At 42.4% G+C, this 21,720-nt stretch overlaps 1 protein-coding gene and 1 pseudogene across 1 annotated transcript; both read left to right on the plus strand.

The window, feature by feature from the left end:
- The first annotated feature begins 6,005 nt into the window (after positions 1-6,005).
- On the plus strand, positions 6,006-9,496 carry LOC110522493 (uncharacterized). Its single transcript, XM_021600924.3, has 7 exons — positions 6,006-6,249; positions 6,440-6,757; positions 7,052-7,351; positions 7,534-7,575; positions 8,738-8,830; positions 9,003-9,067; positions 9,157-9,496. The coding sequence occupies exons 1-7, from the start codon at positions 6,192-6,194 to the stop codon at positions 9,256-9,258; spliced, it is 978 nt and encodes a 325-aa protein (XP_021456599.3). The 5' UTR covers positions 6,006-6,191; the 3' UTR covers positions 9,259-9,496.
- Positions 9,497-10,752: 1,256 nt separating this feature from the next.
- LOC110521075 (ankyrin repeat and EF-hand domain-containing protein 1-like) lies at positions 10,753-20,578 on the plus strand (annotated as a pseudogene).
- The last annotated feature ends 1,142 nt before the right edge of the window (positions 20,579-21,720 follow it).

Below are 21,720 nucleotides of genomic sequence, written 5' to 3' on the forward strand. Positions count from 1 at the left end.
TCTGAAAGGACTGTATAGACCTAAACATTATGAATGGTTCCATCAATCCATAGAACATATGGAGCAAACAACACATTACATTCACATATTCTGATCTTCAGACGTGTGAACTGAAATGGAATCAGGTCATAAATAGTCCTTTGACGTAGTCATCTTGTCCATCTAATCCCCTATTAACTAGTTCATCTTTATGATCTGCTATAGAATGAATGGTGAGACATGTTGTCTGATGTGTTATTTTGTTCTCTGTATAGAAGAAGCCTCTGGTATTGAGATTCATGCCCTGGAAAAATGACCCCTTGTTCCTCACTCTTCTCCCTGTGCTGGACTAAGACTTTCAAACTGTCTGTGTTTTTATTGATTAAGAGGACATTATACATGTTTTTTAAAGCTGATGTTCATCTATGATAGAGTAGAGTGTGTTGGAAGATGTATTTATAGTTGTATTTTCAACTTTTAGTATCTTTAGTATCTATTTAACATATTTGTTGTTGCATGCAGTAGGGGTGATGACATCACTGAAGCAACACATGGTCTAGGTGAATGATAAGTTCGTTTTTTTCCCCTGTCCATTATGAAGGAAGTCAGCAAAGAGACATTCAGATTTTGTTTATCCATATGTTTTTTCCTAACCTATTTTTTTTTTATGAACAAAATGCTTTTCTAACGTTTAAATTAATTTATGAAACAGTTTTTAAATAAACGATTAAAAATGTATTATGTCTAACCCTTTGTCAGTACAGTACAGAGGTGTTTTTTTTACTATACACTTCCACAATACAGTAGCCTACACAGTTTTTAGTTTTTTCACCTTAACCTGCTGCTGAATTTCATGTCGGCCTGGTGGAGCGTTCCTGGCCACTAGGGGCCCCCCGAAACCAATTTAAAAAGTAAACCCAGTGTCTCAACATACTGTTGAGAGTTAGAATAGTAGAATACACAAGATGAAAGTTTGAAATTTTAGTTGTGCATCATTAGTTTTTCTCTTGTTATGTTAGTCAATGACAGTCACTAAATTTGCCATGTCGGCTAACAATTTTTAGATTTGTAAATGAGTCTAGCCAGCTTTCTAATCTTGTAGTAATCATGTCCAAATACCGACTGTGCACGCAGGGCACATGCCAGGGGGCCCTGACCTCCAGGGGGCTTGTATTGACTTTGTTAGTCATTCTTACTCAGATATCATGAGTCATGGCAAAATGTGCAGAATTGTCTTTAAAAATGCAAAAATGAATCTCTGCCCCATGGAAGAATTTGTAGAATTGCATGACATTTTTTATAAAATAGCAACATCTTGTCTCTGCCCCATAACAAAATGTGTGCAACGGCCAAAATCTTGTTTAAAAACTCAAACATTTACTCTACACCCATGGCAAAATGTGTAGAATTGAAGGAAATAACTTTAATAAGTTAATGTTTCTATTCACCTTCAAGAGGGTGGCAATAGGCTAGACATATATATACAGTGGGGCAAAAAAGTATTTAGTCAGCCACCAATTGTGCAAGTTCTCCCACTTAAAAAGATGAGAGAGGCCTGTAATTTTCATCATAGGTACACTTCAACTATGACAGACAAAATGAGAAAAAAAATCCAGAAAATACATACACACACACACACACACACACAGTGCTCCATCTTAGAATCACGTGCACCTCTGATTCGTGCAAATCTGCACATTTTTGGGCGTCAAACTCTTGACATTTTTGGAAGCTTACACTTTAACTCAGACTGAGATCTATGGACTATTTTCCTATCTGGCACCTTGTATATTTGTATATAGCTATGAACTGTAATAGTACTCTGATATAGAATGTTTTGTGTATTGGCTCTACGTTTGAATATTAAGTCATTGTTGTACATTCCGTGCAGTCAACAATTAGGGGCCGGTATGTTAGAGCCGATTTGGACATATTTGTATAAAAGACTGAACATACGGAGCTCCATGTACATTTGTGTAAATATATGAAATATTAATGTGCATTATGAAATACTAGGTTTACGATGATTTATGATTTATATTTACCTGATCGAGATATATTCATTTGTTAGTGTAACTCAGTTTTTGCCCCCCCCCTCTTGCCCATTCATTGTACTGTGGTAAGTGTGTTAGGATAAAGGCAGGAAGTTGGGACTTCGGGGGGGAGTCCTTGCTAGATGCGGGAGCGGTATAGTTTTTTGACCATACAGACATACAAACAGGTATTATGTATTTTCCATATCAAGTATTCTATGCTTTAAGTTGATTGGAGAATCATTTCTTTGTTAGATATAAGAATATTTTTTTTTTTGTTGCACCATATGTCATTGAATGTTTGGCCGTTTGGAAACCTTGAGTGTGGACTGTAAGCGTACGAAACAACCCCGCTTCAGACTTGGGCAGTGGCTATGGTAAAGAGGACAGGAAGCCACTACATAGCCTACAGTACATATCGTAGTAAACATGGTAAAGTGCCTAATTCCTGACATAAGGGAGAGCAGGCCATGTCCAGACTTTCTTGGTGACCTCAAGTACTCATTAACTCTGTCTTTGTTTTTTCGGGTTGCATCAGTCATGGACAGAAACTTCGGAGATGCAGTATTAATGATGAACTGGGGATTTTCACACTTACAGCAGCCGGGCTATGGAGAGCTGCGTGTTCATTCATAAACCATGTGCCATGGAGTCTCTTCCCAACTATTTTGCAATCTTCATGGCTCTCCGACATTTTGCGGTTGAATGAGGTCTTGAGTTAGAAATGTAACACTTTAGAGTACTCAAGCATCGAATTGCAAATTGGAGGATTTTCAAACCTACAGTAGCCGGGCTATGAAGAGTCTATTGTCCTGCTAGGAAACAGGAAATATTGTTGGCATGATGGGCTACACCTGTCATCGAAAATCTCTTCCCAACTATTTTGCAATCTATATGGCTCTCTGCCAAGAATAAAATTTAGAGTATTGGAGGATTCTAAATGAATATCTAAGGGGAATTTCTCGTGAGGGCAAATCTGATCTGTAAGAATATCCTGGGGCTTTTCTATAATTATAATGTATGGTTAATAATAATCGCTTTTTTTAATGAATAACAATATTTTGGAGATTCCATTTTTAAATAACCGAGAGTGAGCCATTCTAATCTGAATAAAGGGAAAGGGGCCTTTGTTGAACATGGTATGAGACATTCTTACCAATATGTAAATAAAACCAGTTTGTTATTTAGAATTTATTTCTGTTTTTAGAGGGAGAGAAACCAAAAGCCCACCGTGCCTATTTTTTGGACAAGGACATCATGGCCGACCAAACCCCCCTCTATTCCACTGTCAACTAACCTCAGGGAGCCAAGACATAAGGAGAGACAGAGAACCCTGCTGACCCCAGCTCCATCTACTACACTGTCAACTAACCTCAGGGAGCCAAGACATAAGGAGAGACAGAGAACCCTGTTGAGCCCAGCTCCCTCTACTACACTGCCAACTAACCTCAGGGAGACAAGACATAAGGAGAGACAGAGAACCCTGCTGACCCCAGCTCCCTCTACTACACTGTCACCTAACCTCTGTTGTTTAACCTTTATTTAACTAGGCAAGTCAGTTAAAAACACATTCTTATTTACAATGACGGCCAACCCAGGCCAAACCCTAACCCAGACACCTCTTGGCCAATTGTGCGCTGCCCTATGGGACTCTCAACCACGGACGGTTGTTATACAGCCTGGAATTGAGCCTGGGTCTGTAGTGATGCCTCTAGCACTGAGATGCAGTGCCTTAGACCACTCAGTGCAGCAGTTAAATGTATCATTTAACTTGTTAACTTGACTGAGAACACATTATCATTTACAGCAACAACCTGGGAAATAGTTACAGGAGAGATGAATGAGCCAATTGGAAGCTGGGGATGATTAGGTGGCTACAGTATGATGGTCAGATTGGGAGTGTAGCCAGGATACCAGAGTTAACACCCCTACTCTTACAGTATCTTTAGTGACCACAGAGAGTCAGAACACTTGTTTAAACATCCCGATTGAAAGGCAGCACTCTACACAGGGCAATGTCCCCAATCACTGACCTGGGATATTTTAGGACATGTGAGGCATCTGTTTCTCATACTAGACACTCTAATGTACTTGTCCTCTTGCTCAGTTGTGCACCGGGGCCTCCCACTCCTCTTTCTATTCTGGTTAGAGCCACTTTGCGCTACTCTGTGAAGGGAGTAGTACACAGCGTTGCATGAGATCTTCAGTTTCTTGGCAATTTCTCGCATGGAATAGCCTTCCTACAAGAATAGACTGACGAGTTTCAGAAGAAAGTTCTTTGTTTCTGACCATTTTGAGCCTGTAATCGAATCCACAATTGCTGATGCTACAGATACTCAACTAGCCTAAAGAAGGCCAGATATATTGCTTCTTTAATCAGCAAAACAGCTTTCAGCTGTGCTAACATAATTACAAAAGGGTTTTCTAATGATCAATTAGCCTTTTAAAATTATAAACTTGAATTAGCTAACACAACGTGCCATTGGAACACAGGAGTGATGGTTGCTGATAATGGGCCTCTGTACACCTATGTAGATATTCCATTTAAAAAATCTGCCTTTTCCAGCTACAATAGTCATTTACAACATTAACAACGTCTACACTGTATTTCTGATCAATTTGATGTTATTTTAATGGACCAAAAATGTGCTTTTCTTTCAAAAACAAGGACACAAGAACAAGTGACCCCAAACTTTTGAATGGTAGTGTATATATACCCTAGATAGCTGATGCTATGTTTTCGCCAATGAGATGCTTTGAAGCCACTGGTTGGCCATATTGGCACTCCCTAGTAGGAGCAGTCTTCCATAGAAATTAATGGAATTCTACAGTATTTTCAATTAAAAGTTTCAAGGACGAAATTACATGTATTTAAGTATTTTTTTGTTGTAGTGAGGACAGTAACATTAGAACAAAAAATAAATACTTTAAGGAAAATATTTTAGCTCACATAATATACATATGTAAAGTATGCATAAAGGTGTCTGTAATAGAATAAATGGGTAAAAAAAACAAATGAAGACATTAATAAATGCATTTCTATAGCTTCCAAAATATTTTACAATTGAGGAGGAGTGCCAAGATTGCTGCCGGTGGCTTCAATACAGCACCCCTGTCCGTCATCCAGGGTTTGCACTCATCATGGTCTTAACAAACACCCACCATGAAGCCCATTAGATTTGCCTGACATCAGACAAACTAAGGGAAGAGAAAAACCCCACCAACTTAGGTTAGGGAGTAAAAGTAACGTGCAACAAACCAAAAAATGGAGACACAAGAAAAAAGGCTTTAACAACATAGAAAGGAAGAGCTAAACAGCTGTATAGCCGTGCTGAAACTCTTACTTCCCCTTACTTACACTTACTCCCCCTTCGTATATTCTTGACGTCTATGAGTGTGCAATGTGTCTGTTTGTTTTTCTTTTTAGATACGTGATGATCGACCACCACCACAATCTTTAAATCTATGTTAAGGCCAGCTTGTAAAGCAACATCATACCAAGTGGTTAATGGACCACACACGCCATTCCGTATTCTCAGTAACTCAAAGAACCAACTTGTGCAATCCGAGTTCTGTTTCTAGTCGACATGACAGGATCATGCTGAATCATCCTTGATGATTTATTAAATCACATTGGTTGTGATCATTCATCCACAATTAAAGTGCTGATGTAGCCATCCTTTTGATGTAGCCATCCTTTTGATGTAGCCAGCCTTTTGATGTAGCCATCCTTTTGATGTAGCCATCCTTTTGATGTAGCCAGCCTTTTGATGTAGCCATCCTTTTGAGCTTCTATTTGAGGTTGGTGATGTGGGAATGTCCAGCACAGTCGGATGCTGATGGGAGAATGGCTCATAATAGTGGCTGGAAAGGAGTAAATGGAATGGCATCAAACACAAGGAAACCATGTATTTGATGCCATTCCACTGATTCCGCTCCAGTCATTACCACAAACTCAAGCCCTCAATTAAGGCGCCACCAATTTTCTGTGATGTACAGTTATAGCCAAACGGCCTGTTGTGATAGAATTGATGTCATCATCCTTGCACATCAACTGTAAATCGAAGAAGAGGGTATTAGCCAATCTAAGAAGTGAAGTCTGGTTTGTAAAAACAAGACAAATCCAACACCACACAGAACAGAGAAAGAAACGGTTACGGAAGGCAGAGCAAGAGCAACATGGCTGGGGCCCATCACACTCTCATTCCACTGCTGATCCTAAAGCTTATCAATGCAGGTAAGAGGACACCTACTGTAGGATAAAAGATTAGCCATGCTCATTAACCATTCATGCTGTGTGTAGGTTTGCTAACAGGTGGCTAGAGACTAATCTACATAGTATTTACCACTTATAATGGATCCTTGATGAAGTTATTTGAGTAAGGATTTTACTGTGTTACATGGATACATTTTGTTTTTCTCTTTAGGTGTGCATGGAAAACAATTATCTCAATACGTCAATGAGGGGACTGATGTCAGTCTGCTGTGTGACAATGTGGTTAATTCAGACTGCTCCTTAATTATGTGGCTTCACAGCAGAGAGAGTTTTCTAAATGCTATTCAAGAGGTTTTTAACGGGAAGGTGAGCGTTAACTCAAAGAGAGCTAAAAAACTGAGTGTGGACGCTGACTGTTCTCTACATATTCACAATGTCACAGCTGAGGATGCTGGACGCTACACATGTCGAATTTTAAAACACCAAAATCCCTTTTCAGACACTGATACCTATCTGTCTGTTCTGACCAGTGAGTATTACAGTAAAGTAAAACATAAAGTAAAACATATGCAATACAGTATTATACAGTATTATAGTATTACAGTATTATAGTATTATAGTATTACAGTATTAGTGTTATAGTATTGCAGTATTATAGTATTGGTATTATAGTTTTACAGTATTATAGTATTTGTATTATAGCATTGCAGTATTATAGTATTGACATTATAGTATTACTCTATACATGAGTGACCTACAACAATACTTTATTCCTTGAAGAGAAACCATGGTAAAATTGAATGTTTTCTTATGTCCTTTGCAGTCTCCTTGTCCACACTACTGACATATCTAAAGCCTGATAGACCAGTAACAATAAGGTGCTCTCTGCACACCAATGAAGGACCTGGAAACTGTAGGTTATTTCTCAATAGTGAAGTTCATCTGAGCTGGATGGATGAGACTGGTCGGAAGCTGCAGGGAGACTCCAGATACCAGCTCACAGGGCCTCGCTGTGACATCACTCTGAATGTGACATTCCAGAAGGAGGACAACAACAGGAAGTGGACGTGCACGCTGACAAACAAGGGAAAAGTGAAGATCTCCATTGACTTCACATTCTCAGGTATGTGTTCTTGTTATGCTCCTATAATCTGAAGAAGTTCACAAGATTTAATGACATTAAAGTGAATGTCAAACCTGATCCTTTCTCTTGATATCAGTAATGAGTGAACACGCATACTGCTCTACTGTATGAGTCTGATAATGAAGAGTTATTTAAAAGAGCATATTCTTCTCCTGAACTAGATATTAAAGACACGGATGATGACGGTGGAGAGGAAAACGACGGTAAGAAACCATCTACACCGTAAAACCAGATAAGTTCTGGCTGTTCAAACAGCCAGAGGAAACGATTACCTCAAAAATATGAACTTAAGAAACTTAAAAATAACTGAACCGAGCAGTACTACCTTCATATGAGTAATACAAATGCAGTTTTTTGGACTAAGATATACTTCAATTTAACACCCCCACTAAGCAACAAATCCAATACTTTCCCTGTGTGCCTTGGCTCTTCGATTGAATTGTAGCTTTACCAGCCATTACTTAATTTGTTTGTGAGACATGGTTGTTGAATTCGTTCATTTTCAGTCCTGTGGCCTTCAAGTGAGTTCCTAGGTGAATATTATTATAATAACATTATAATTAAACCATTATCTATATCATAAAGTGTAATTCAGTAGCCTGAAACTTATAGTTTAAGTGGGGTTGCAAAATTTCACAAACGTACCACAAAAAATGTCCAGTAATCTTCGAACGAGAATGTACCAGAATTTTGCAACCCTTACTCTAAATCACATCATGCTGGCTTGCAAAGTGATGTGATGTGTAACTCATATTGAAATTGATCATGCATCTATCCAACAGTTGAAATTTGTATTCATCCACAACCTGCATTCATAATGACTGCCAGGGTTAAGAACAGTGGGAGGAGACTACCTAAACCATTTAAACTGGAACAACCATTTCAGTATTGGGGCAAATATTCGGTGATCGGATGAGTTTAAAAAAATGTTATTCATCTTTATGTAGCATAACTTTTCAATCAATCAATCAGTCAATGTACATGCAAAAACACAGATATTAAAACTATTTAGAAAACTCTACCCGCAGTACAGCATGCTCGGAAAATAGTTCATTTATTATCATATCTTTAAAAAAAATTGTTGGTGCGACTTCTCATTTAGTTCTGAGTCAGTACCACATAAACATTTTAAGTATTAATAACTTTTCCTTAAATTTGAGTACTAGAAGTATTTCAGTTAAAAATGCCTTGGGGTTTACAGTGTACTAAGTCAAATTCAAACTTTGTTTACCAAGGCAATGCTTTTACTACTGTACCTCATTGTGCTTCATCTATGGACTATTGTGTGCCAGTCCCTCCTTCTCCTTGTTGTGAGCCAGGCGGATCTCAAGTGACACAGGTGTGCTCTCTGTCTTCCTCCATCAGGTCTTAAACAGTCGCTGCTGATCTGGGTGCCAATGGGGGTGGTGGTGTGTGTGGCTGTGTGTGTGGCCGCAGTCACCTTCAGAAGGAGGGCGTGTAAGTCAACTATAACTCTCTTATTTACCCTCCTGAAGTCAGGTTCTGTTCCATCTGAAATGAACTAATTTCCTTCATACAGTAGATATTTATAATGTTGTATAGAAAAGAAAACCTTATTTTTCTTGCTAAATGTGTATTTTATGAATGATTCATGGTCGTTTGTTCTCAGATTATGTTTCAGGAAATCAGATGGCAGTCAACCCAGGAAATATGGTGCAAGCAAACAACAGGGATGTAAGTAAATGGGTTGTCAACTAAATAATTCCTTTTGATTGTTACTGTGGATATAATGTGTGTGTGTGTGTGTGTGTGTGTGTGTGTAGGACCAGAGAGCAGACATGACCTATGCTGAGGTCAACCTTCCCACTAGTAGGAGGATGGTGGAGAAAGACCAACAGACAGAGTATGCAACCATCAGAACATGACCCTGAATCATAAACTGTTCCGTATTGAGGCTGTAAAGAAGTGGTATTCAAATCCTACCCTGCAGGTCTGGAGTACTGTTGGTTTTCTGGAATACCTGGTGTCCTGGGTCTAAATGAAACAAATAAGAATGGAACTGGCTTCAAGGTCCACATTTTAATTTGAGGGGCTATGAAGTGGAGATGTAAGAACTGCACGGTTCCCTTGAAATAAACTTTCTGAGTTAAGCTATACCAAAAAGTGTGGTCCTTACAACATTTACATTACCGTTACATTACCTTTACAGACTTACAGTAAGTGGGTTCATCCAGAGGTGGCAGAACGGAGCAAGTTTCAAGTTTAAATATCACACGCACAAGTACAGCAAAATGCATTTATTGCCCAATCCAAACCCCAACAATGCAGTAATAAATAACAATGTAATACTAAACATAACAAGGTAGAAAAAAAACGAGATATACCAATAAGAATAACAATAAAATAATAAGAACATGATAAAGTAAGTAAGCATACTATATACAGGGTCAGTTCCAGTACCATATTTACAATGTGCAGGGATACTGGAGTGATGGTGGTAGATATGTTTAGGGGTAAGGTGACTAGGCATCAGGATATGTGATAAACAAAGTAGCAGCAGCATATATGATAATTGTATGTGAGTGTGAGCAAATGAGAGAGTGTTTGTGTGTGTGTTGGAGTGTCCATGTGCGTAGTGTGTGGGGCCCTGTGAGTGTGCATAGAGAATAAGAATAAAATACAAAGGTCAGTTTAGATCATCCGTGAAGCTATTTAGCAGTCTTATGGCACGGGGATAGAAGCTGTTCAGGAGCCTGTTGGTGTCAGACTTGATGCACCGATACCGCTTGCCATCCTGAAGCAGGGAAAACAGTGGCTTGGGTGGTTGGAGTCTTTAATGATTTTCTGGGCCTTCCTTTCACACCGCCTGATACACAGTAAAGGTCATGGATGGCAGGGAGCTTGGACACACCCATGTGTTGAGGTTCTTCATGGCAGAGGTGATGTTGCCAATTCTTACCATCTGGGGTCGGCCTGTCAGGAAGTCCAGGATCCAGTTGCAGAGGGAGGTGTTCAGGCTGAGGTTCCTAAGCTTGGTGACGAGCTTGGAGGGGACAATGGTGTTGAACGCTGAGCTGTAGTCAATGAACAGCATTCTCACATAGGTATTACACCTAGGTGGGTGAGGGCAGTGTGGAGTGCAATTGAGATTGCATCGTCTATGGATCTGTTGGGGCGGTATGCAAATTGGAGTGGGTCTAGGGTGTCTGGGATAATGGAGTTGATGTGAGCCATGACCAGCCTTTCAAAGCACTTCATGATTACAGATGTGAGTTCTACAGGGCGGTAGTCATTGTGGCATGAAGCCTTAGAGTTTTTGGGAACAGGAATGATGGTGATCATGTTAAAATGTGTGGAGTACAGACTGGGAAAGGAGAGGTTGAAAATTACAGTGAATATACCTGCCAGGTGTTCTGCATATGCCCTGCGGCCTTGCGGTTATTGACCTGATTAAAGACTTTACTCACGCCGGCCACATGCGGCGCATGTCAGAGCCTGTGTAATATGATTCCACCTTATTCCTATATTGACCATTTGCTAATTTGATGACTCTGCGAAGGTCAAAGCGGGACTTCTTGTACCTGTTCCTGTCCACAGCCGTAGTCTCAAGGTTGTCTGCGATGGCCCTGTGTGCGGTAGCCCTATCCTGGCCCAGTGTCGTCCAGGAACTGTAAAAAATGTGTTTAGCGCCAACCTCAGTGTGAGTCCAGGGCTTTTGATTGGGGAAGCAGCGAACCTTAACTGTGGGGACAACATCGCCGATGCATTTCCTAATGAAGCCGATGCCAGAGGTGGTTAGCTCATCGATGGTATTGGTGGAGTCCCGAAACATATTCCAATCAGCGCAAGCAAAGCAGTCCTGTCCTGATTTGATTTGCCGATTGGTGGACAAGGGAGGGCCTTGTATGCTTGCTTGTGGGTAGAATAACAGTGTTCTAGGACTTTATCACCCCTAGTGGTGCGGGAGACATATTGATGGAAGTTGGGCTTCACGTGTCTTAATGACGTGGAATTAAAATCGGCAGCAACCAGAGAAGCGGCCTTGTACAGTTTGTTAAGTGTCCGGTTGTTATTTTTCTAGTCCTGAGGTGGAATGTATACAACAGTCACAATATTAGCTGAAAACTCCCTCTGGAGGTAAAAAGGGTCTGCATTTGACCATCAGGTATTCAAAGACGGGTGAATAATGGGTCGACACTTTCATCGCACTCGGGTCAGCACACCTGTTGTTATTGATGAAGAGACAAACCCCTCCCCCCCTCAATTTCCCTGAATCCACTGTCCTGTCGGCATGGTGATTAGAGAATCCATATAGTTGGATAGCCATGAGGGGTATCCTTTCCAAGAGCAATATTTCGGAAAAGCAGAGAATATTGCAGTTTCGAGAGGCTCGTTGGTAGCAAATCCACAATCGAAGGTCATCCCTCTTATTATCAAGTGATAATGGAGGGAAGATTTGGCCAGTCTTCCCTTCACCTTAATTTCGCCAGGATCCTCCCTCTCTTGCCTCTGTAACTTCAGCGTTTCCTCTTGGGTAGCCCAAGAATTGGCTTTGGAAGCCCAGGACAGATGAGTCAAAGTTGAAGCCAGAATTGAGGTTGGGGTGTACTGTAGCAGAGCCTTAAGGTAGGGAGGGGCAGTTTCCCTTGCTGCTCCGTAGGCAAGTACCACGGTCATGTTCTGGATGCAAGTTTAGACTGGAAGCCAGTGGAGTGTTCAGAGGAGTGTAGTGGCATTGGAGCATTTGGGAAGGTTGAACACCAGGTGGACTGCAACAATCTGGATGAATTGCATGGGTTTGATGGCACACGCAAGGAGCCCAGCCAACAGCGAGTTCAGAAGTCCAGACGGAGCAGGCAGGCCTTGGAGCGGGCAGGCTTTCCCCGGGAGGAAGAGCAGCCATCTTGTCGAGGTTGAACTTGAGGTTGTGGGCCGACATCCAAGCTGAGATATCTGCCAGGCACGCAGAGATGCGTGTCACCACCTTGGTGTCATACGGGGGGGATGAAGAAAAGTAGTTGAGTGTCATCCGCATAGCAATAACAGGAAAGACCTTGTGAGGATATGACGGACTTGATGTATAGGGAGAAGAGGACAAGGCCTAGGACGGAGCTCTGGGGGACACCAGTAGTGAGAGTACGTGGTGCAGACACAGATCCTCTCCACGTCACCTGGTAGGAGCGGCCTGCAGGGTAGGATGCAATCCAAGAGTGTGCAGAGCCTGAGACGCCCAGCCCTGATAGGCTGTAGAGGATGATCTGATGGTTCACGGTGTCGAAGGCAGGTGATAGGTCTAGGAGGATGAGAACAGAGGAGAGAGAGTTAGCTTTAGCAGTGTGGAGAGCCTCCTTGACATAGAGAACAGCAGTCTCAGTTGAGTGACCTGTCTTGAAGATTGGTTAGGGTCAAGATCTTTCTAAGAGACATAGTAAGAGAGTTGCTCAGAGACACAGTAGACTGATGGCCTTGCATCAGTCTACTGTGTGACAATATCCCTTGTATTCTCCACTTCCCTTTCTCATTCTGTTCCAATGAATGATGACACAACCGATGCAGATAAAAAATAAATATTACTATTAATCTCAATCTTGAAATAACTAAGAGGTCACATAGGAATCTGCATACAGTCTAACAATGATTAATCTGGACCGTAACTATATTATTTAAATGCTACTACGTCTTTATATGGGATACACCTCCTTCCACCCACTTTTGTGTGAAAACTTAATCTGTGGTCTAAAAATAATTCACGTTTTAGCCTGTATATTTGATATTTTCCCAGTAGCCTACAATAGGCTGTCAAAGCTGTTTCTGTCCAGGCCACAATGACTCACACTTGACCATGAACTTAGTTGTTTTTGCAGTAAAGTGTTGTTGCACTAGTAACATCTTGTGTCCAAAAATGTATGATAGCTCTAATTGACTGTGCTGAGAACCAGTCTGAAGATTTAGAGACTACCTTTGGATTTTGAAGGAGGGAGCAACATTCGTCCTCGTTTATTCATGCAGTCTAATCTAAATCCTTCCCAGGCACGTTGTGGCCTATTGTTTTTACCTTTTTAAAGATTGTCACTCCCCTGTCACTCAACCACAAAGTCACTAACATAGACCATATAAACTGATATTTGCAGCGTCAGTGAAGTGAAACCTTAATTCCACCCACTTAAGAACATAGCCATTGAGTAAGATTGAATTTGCTTTGCCTGCCTGCACTAAAGATGCTTGAAGTTATTCCTCGAGGTTGAGGCCCATACTCCCAGTAGGTATTAGATAGAATGTCTCGGCAACCTGTGGTTACCTACAGTAGGTTACCCCATTGGCTCATAGCAAAATCTTGACCTTTTTCAAACACAATTATATAGAACATTGTGGCAAACTGTGGTTACCTAGGTTACCCCATTGGCTCACAGCAAAAACTTGACCTTTTTTCACAATTGTCTTGTTTTCTGCTTGTTTTAGTCAATTACAAAACTACATTTAAGAAAAAGACAACATGTCTAAATACTTTTTTTAAACCATTATTTTACCAAGTAAGTTGACTGGGAATTCATTTTCATTTACAGCTCACAGATTACTGCACCTGTACATAGCCCACCTATAATTTAGCCCTATCAACTACCTCTTTCCCTACTGTATTTATTTTATTTATTTATTTATTTTGCTCCTTTGCACCCCATTATTTTTATTTCTACTTTGCACATTCTTCCACTGCAAATCTACCATTCCAGTGTTTTACTTGCTATATTGTATTTACTTTGCCACCATGGCCTTTTTTTTGCCTTTACCTCCCTTATCTCACCTCATTTGCTCACATCGTGTATAGACTTGTTTATACTGTATTATTGACTGTATGTTTGTTTTACTCCATGTGTAACTCTGTGTTGTTGTATGTGTCGAACTGCTTTACTTTATCTTGGCCAGGTCGCATTTGTAAATGAGAACTTGTTCTCAACTTGCCTACCTGGTTAAATAAAGGTGAAATAAAAAAACAAAAATTGACCTGGGGAATACTTAGTGAGGAGGCATGAATGAGCCAATTAGAAGCTAGGGATGATTAGGTGGCGATGATGGTATGAGGGCCAGATTGGGAATTTGCCCAGGACACCAGGGTTAACACTTTTACAATAAGGGTGTTATAACCCTTAACTACAGAGAGTCAGAACACCCATTTAACATCCCATCTGAAAGACAGCACCCTACACAGGACATGTCCCCAATCACTGCAGTGGAATCTTATTTTAGACCAGAGGAAAGAGTGCCTCCTACTGGACCTGCAACACCACTTCCAGCAGCATCTGGTCTCCCATCCAGGGAGAACAAACCCTGTTTAGCTTCATCGTCAAGCTAGCAGTGGGATGCAGGGTGGTATGCTGCTGGCATACCATTTATTTTGAACATTGCCTGCTCCCAAGCGTTCTCACTACTTAGAAAAACGTAATATTATAGAGCTTCCCTGAGGACCTTTTCATGACGATGCCAGCAGCCACCTGAGTGAGTGAGTGCTAGCTAGCTAGCTACCGACCGGAACATTAAGCTAGCCAATACCAACAACTTAACAAATTGACTATACAGCTACAAGTAGTGAATGGAGTTACAAACAGACTATACTAAACAAGTTACATGTCTTACGTGTGAGGACTTTTTTTCCACCCACATAGCTAGCTACATGTGTAGCCTACTTGGACACCGGCTCCCCACAATTTCCCACTCTCTCACGCTGAGGAATAGTGAAGCCACAGGGGTCTTCTCGCGGTGTCTATTTCCCTATGTGGGAGCATTGCGAACTGTTCCATCTACATTGAACAAAACAGCAGCTTTTCGGCTTGTTTAGTTATTTCTGTATTTTAAAAAATCAACGAGAAAGTTGGCTCTTTTACTCTGGGGGTCAATATGAAATAATGTTTGTTTTTCTCCCAATTCTGGGTGTGGTTGAAAGGGATTCCTTATTAGTACGTGAATATTGACTCGGACTATCTAGTGAGTTTACCCTTGCATTCCGTTGCTAAGGGAATTTTTCAGAGGTTGTGCTTTGAACAAAGTAGTGTCCTAACTATTCCCTCCATTACTGATTATTTTCACTCCTAATGATGACTGAATTTGTCAACAAATAGTGCTGAGCCATTAACCGAAATAGCGGTTAAATGATCTGAATTTATTTAAATTTTTTCCTGTAAGATAAATGCTCACATTGCACAGTTTCTCTAGAGATTAATCAGATGCAGCCTGAACTGTGCCATGTATTAGGGAGGCCAGAATTTTGCTACAATAACATAATCCATTGCGCATCTACTTGTCAGGGAGAGCAGCTGTTGCTTCGGGAGGTATCTCTACCTGAAAATATATTATCATAAAAGTATGTTTTATTTACATTAAAGAACTACAAAATAGTGATCTTGTCAGACAGCACAGGCAGCAGCTCTATAGAAATGAGAGGATAACTTGGAATGAAATAATACATTCATCAATTAAAATGAATGTAATATACACAACTGAAATATTTTATTAAAGTAAAGTAATGTGAATAAATGATGGTTAAGTGATAAGCATTAATGGGCAGTCACAACCATCATGGGACTTTTTAAATGTTATTCTGTTTGTTACAGCATTCACCCCACATAATATGACGTGGTGAGGTTGGACCCAGGTGCAGAGAAGAGACCAGATGAGGAATCAGTGGTTAAGGATAAACATAATACTTTACTGAGAAACGGTAACAGAAGGATCACAGTACACTGGGAAAACAACAAACACTAACAACACTAAGTCTCAAAAACTCACTCAAGAAACACACACACACACACACAGTAAGCAATTCAAGCTTCTGCAAAGGACCACAGAAAACAGGGACACAATCATGAAATAATAAGACACACCGAAGTCCAATAAACGTCTCTAGGGCGGTCTCCGCTGCCCTCTGGTGCCAGGAGGAACCATGACACATAATGCATAGTGCATTTTATGTTTTTTTAAATTATTCTTTTTTTAATAACCTAAACAAAACTTGTGTTTGATTTGATATAAACTATATAAAAAATAACATAATCAGCTTACAATAGCGTGGAATAATGGCCACAAGGTAGGCTGCAAGAGTTGAGTGAATTGATAGTATAATGTATTTTCATCTCAAGAAGACACACCTGGGACAGATACATTTACTTGAAGGTAGTCTATTATTTGAGGCGTGTGTGCTTTAGCTTGACATTTGTCAGTATTCCATTGTTCCATTGTAAAAATGCTTGAAAGTATTTTAAAGTTTTGACAGTATTTTACTCAGGTTTAGAAGGAGAGCTCCCTACTGGCCTGGCCCACTGCCCGATAATAAAGACTTCATACCCTAGAGGCTCCTCCAGAATGTCAGTGAGGGAGACCAGCACCAGATAGAGAAGATGGTGGACATGGACATAAAGGACCTCTTCAACCTGACAGAGCCACGTGAGGGCACTGGCATCCTCCACCTGGCCGCTGTGGCCAACAACACAAACATGGTAAGCTTCCTGCACCCCAGTCATGTTAGCTGCTGAGTTGGGGCACGACGGCATGGTTGCCTTGCTGGCTAAGAACTACGCTGACATGAACCTGCTGGATGCTGAGGGGAAAGGGGAGAGGATACAGTCAGGCCACAGAGTAGGTGATGCTGCTGTGTGTGCTAGAGATATAATTCGGGCCACCAAATAAAATAGAATTGAGTAGAATATTCAGCCACTGAATAGAAGGACTTTATTTTCCACCTGTAGATAGAAATGGGCCTTTAAACCACAAATGTTTCAACCACAGGGTTTGTTTACTTACTATATTACTGTATGTAGCTCTTATACCAAGAGCTGTTGAATGCCGTGCCTGTTTGACGTGCCACGCTCTCTCTGTTTACATGATGATGAGATCAGTGTTTCAGGCGACTCAAATCGACTCACCCACTCCAAAGGAACCAACGCAACGACACTCATACAAACTCCTTAAAACCCAATTATGATAATAGCCTCAATTGCAGTGCGGTCCAGTCTTCAGTTAGAGTCAATGACGCTGGGCTCTTTTGAGGGGATGATTGTGGACATCTAATTACAGATCAGAAGGGATCCTCTCCCTGGTCTGTAAAGCCTGCTGGCCTACTGGGTAATCCCATTTGATCGGCTCACCGACTCGGTGTCTCTTGGCTCTTTTCCCAGGTGTGCTCCTCTGCTGCGTCTTCCCCCCATGCGCTGCCTGCAGGTGGCCTACACAGCATGGCCGATGTCAACAACGTCTCGCTTGCCGGGACACCCGTGTTCCTGCTGGCTGGCCTGTGCCTCTGCATCCTGGTGCAGGGCGCCGACCCTGACGCAGCTGATCATGACATGAGGGGTTCTGGGAGATCAAAGGCCAAATCTGAAAGGACACCCTATTCCCTATGTAGTGCACTACTTTAGTGTTATGAGGTAGAGTTTGGCGGAGTGTTACAAGTATGCCATTTTGGATTCAACTAGGGTTATATTCCTAAAATTGAACTGTTGAAATTTGGGAATGTAAATGACCTGAATGTCTGAATTGTTGACTCTCTGAGTCTCTAGATACCTGTGTTGAATAGAATAAAGTAACTTAGACTTTGCTGTGTGAATTCTATCTTCTTAATGTAATTCATCACATGACAGGCTGCACTGACAGGCTGCACTGACAGGCTGCACTGACAGGCCGCACTGACAGGCCGTACTGACAGGCCGCACTGACAGGCCGTACTGACAGGCCGCACTGACAGGCCGTACTGACAGGCCTCACTGACAGGCCGCACTGACAGGCCGCACTGACAGGCCGCACTGACAGGCCGTACTGACAGGCCACACTGACAGGCCGCACTGACAGGCCGTACTGACAGGCCGCACTGACAGGCCGTACTGACAGGCCGCACTGACAGACCGCACTGACAGACCGCACTGACAGGCTGCACTGACAGACCGTACTGACAGGCCGTACTGACAGGCCGTACTGACAGACCGCACTGACAGACCGCACTGACAGACCGCACTGACAGACCGCACTGACAGACCGTACTGACAGGCTGCACTGGCAGGCTGCACTGACAGACTGCACTGACAGACTGCACTGACAGACCGTACTGACAGGCCGCACTGACAGACCGCACTGACAGGCCGCACTGACAGGCCGCACTGACAGACCGCACTGACAGACCGCATTGACAGGCTGTACTGACAGACTGCACTGACAGGCCGTACTGACAGGCTGCACTGCATTGATGGAAGCAGCCAGGGCTGGGGCTGTGCAGCTGATCAGAGCCATCCTACTGAGAGGGGCGAACACACTTCACTGCCATGGGGGGATTCTTTGCGGTGGGTTATACAGTATTATAAACCTGAATGCTGATTGGCTGAAAGCTGTGGTATACCACGGGTATGACAAAACATTACTTCTTACTGTTCTAATTATGTTGGTAACCAGTTTATAATAGTAATAAGGCACCTTGAGTGCTTGGACATATACCACACCTCCTCAGGCCTTATTGCTTAAATAATGCATTTGAACGTCAGATGTCTGTCAGTAAAGGCTAACCATGTCTAGTTGTGGGTCTGATTCCCACATGGCCACATATACTGTATGTCTATACTCCATGGGCCGGTTTCCTGGACCCAGATTAAGTCTAGTCCTGGACTGAAAAGCCCTTTAAATAGAGACTTTCCATTGAGCAGGACAAGGCTTTTTTCTGGTCTGGGAAATCATCCCGATATGTCAACTTGTTTTGAATACAACCGTCATCAGTTACTATAATTGTCCTGAAGGTGATCCAGGTGCTGTCTGCGAACTCAGATGACATGGGAGTGATGACATCAGAGGGGGACACACCTCTTCACTACGCTGCCTGACTGCTGCGGATTTTTAGCACAGAGCATAGACCTTCTGTAACGGGATTCGTCCTCCTCTGACGAGGAGTATGAGAGATCGGGCCAATATGCAGCATGGGATGTGTCCATATTCATTAAATGAACACGGAAATAACAAAACTAACAAAGATAACAACCGAAAACTGTTCTGGCTGGTGCAGACACACAACAGAAAACAGAAAATAATCACCCACGAAACACAATAGAAAACAAGCTCCCTAAATATGGTTCTCAATCAGGGATTGACAGCTGCCTCTGATTGAGAACCATACCAGGCCAAACACAGAAATAGCAAATCATAGAAAAACTAACATAGACAACCCACCCAACTCACGCCTGACCATACTAAAACAAAAGAACTAAGGTCAGAACGTGACACCTTCACTAATAACTCATTAACACTGAGTGAAACGGTCCTTAAAACAAACACATTTACGTTATACTCAGGGAATACATCTGTTATAAATATTTTAATCAGTCTTCAGTTATATGCCACTGTTCTATGCATTTCATTTCCAGCATTTGGAATGTTTTCAGTGGGCTTTTTATGATTTAACTAAAGGGTTTAATTCTTTATTGTCTGTAACTCCAGGTTGTAACCCCAAACTGAAGAACCAGGAGGGCCTTCTCCCCCGTCAGATTGCCAAAGACAATGGCTACAATTCAGCGGTGAAGGAACTCAAGAAAGCAGAGAGGATACACAGGAAATACTCCAAACCCGGTGTGTCCAATCCCAACACTCCCTGAGCTCTGACTCTCCACTATTGGTCCCACGAGTACGAGACTGCCCTTCGGAACACCTTTTTTGATGAATCAGGAACCGAATGCACGGTCTCCAAGAAGATGTTTATGTCCGTGCTGCAGAAGCTCCAGGGCCCAGTAGAACCAGACCAGCTCTATACAGTGGTAGTGGCCTACTACAAGAGGAGAGGAAGACTAGTCAACGTCAATGACTTCTTCAATGGCCTCAAATACCTCCATAAACCATTTACCATCGCCACCTATGCCCACAAGAAGAAGAATGGTAAAAAGGCTAAATTCACCCACCCTTATCTGCACCGTCCCACCTGAGCTTATTTACCAGGGGCACAACGACGGGTCGCCCTACTTCATGATCCAGACGTACCAGCACTGCATTGACGTCACGTGGTTCGACCGCGACCACCCGCCAGGCCACCCCATCGAGGACAACTCGGCCTGGTATATAGGCAAGCCAGAGAGGGTCTAAATCAACATCAACTACTGTGTGAAGACGGGGGACCTGGAGTCTCTGAGCCTGGGCTTTAGTCAGGGGGTCCAGGTGGACATGAAGGACCGCTTGCAATGCATTCCAAAAGTATTCAGGCCCCTTGACTTTTTCCACATTTTGTTACTTTAAAGCCTTATTCTGAAATTGATTATTGTTTTTTTTCTCTCATAAATCTACACACAATATCTACACACACCCCATGCAAATGTATTAAAAATGAAAAGTATTCAGACCCTTTACTCAGTACTTTGTTGAAGCACCTTTGGCAGCAATTACAGCCTCGAGTCTTCTTGGGTATGACACTACAAACTTGGCACACCTGCATTTGGGGAGTTTCTCCCATTCTTCTCTGCAGATCCTTTCAAGATCTGTCAGGTTGGATGGGGAGCGTCGCTACACAGCTATTTTCAGGTCTCTCCAGAGATGTTCGATAAAGTTAAAGTCCGGGTTCTGCCTGGGCCACTGGATCTTGCCTTTGTGCTTAAGGTTGTTGTCCTGTTGGAAGGTGAACCTTCGCCCCAGTCCGAGGTCCTGAGTGCTCTGGAGCAGGTTTTCATTAAAGGTTCTCTCTGTACTTTGCTCTGTTCATCTTTCCCTTGATTCTGACTAGTCTCCCAGTCCCTCATACTGAAAAACATCCCCACAGCAGGATGCTGCCACCACCATGCTTCACTGTAGGGATGGTATTGGCCAGGTGATGAGCGGTGCCTAGTTTCCTCCTCTTCCATACAGCTTCCTCTCCTCCAGACAGCTTCCACTCTTCCAGACAACTCCCTCTCCTCCAGACAGCTTCCACTCTCCCAGACAGTTTCCACTCAGCTTCCTCTCCTCCAGAAAGCTTCTACTCTTCCAGACAGCTTCCTCTCCTTCAGACAGCTTCCACTCTGCCAGAAGGCTTCCTCTCTTCCAGACAGCTTCCACTCTTCCAGACAGCTTCCACTCTTCCAGACATCTTCCTCTCCTCCAGACAGCTTCCACTCTTCCAGACAACTCCCTCTCCTCCAGACAGCTTCCACTCTCCCAGACAGTTTCCACTCAGCTTCCTCTCCTCCAGAAAGCTTCTACTCTTCCAGACAGCTTCCTCTCCTTCAGACAGCTTCCACTCTGCCAGAAGGCTTCCTCTCTTCCAGACAGCTTCCACTCTTCCAGACAGCTTCCACTCTTCCAGACAAGTAGCTTCCACTCTTCCAGACAGCTTACACTCTTCCAGACATGTAGCTACCGTTCTTCCAGACATGTAGCTTCCACTCTTCCAGACAGCTTCCTCTCTT

Source organism: Oncorhynchus mykiss, chromosome 4 (assembly GCF_057628025.1).
Source record: "Oncorhynchus mykiss isolate SJ-2025 chromosome 4, ASM5762802v1, whole genome shotgun sequence".
In the NCBI taxonomy this organism is placed as follows: Eukaryota; Metazoa; Chordata; class Actinopteri; order Salmoniformes; family Salmonidae; genus Oncorhynchus; species Oncorhynchus mykiss.

Coding starts and splice junctions, on each gene's coding strand:
- LOC110522493 (XM_021600924.3), top strand. CDS start 6,192: ATGGCTGGGGCCCATCACACTCTCATTCCACTGCTGATCCTAAAGCTT. Junction 6,250..6,439: donor CCTAAAGCTTATCAATGCAG/GTAAGAGGACAC, acceptor TTTTCTCTTTAG/GTGTGCATGGAAAACAATTA. Junction 6,758..7,051: donor CTATCTGTCTGTTCTGACCA/GTGAGTATTACA, acceptor TGTCCTTTGCAG/TCTCCTTGTCCACACTACTG.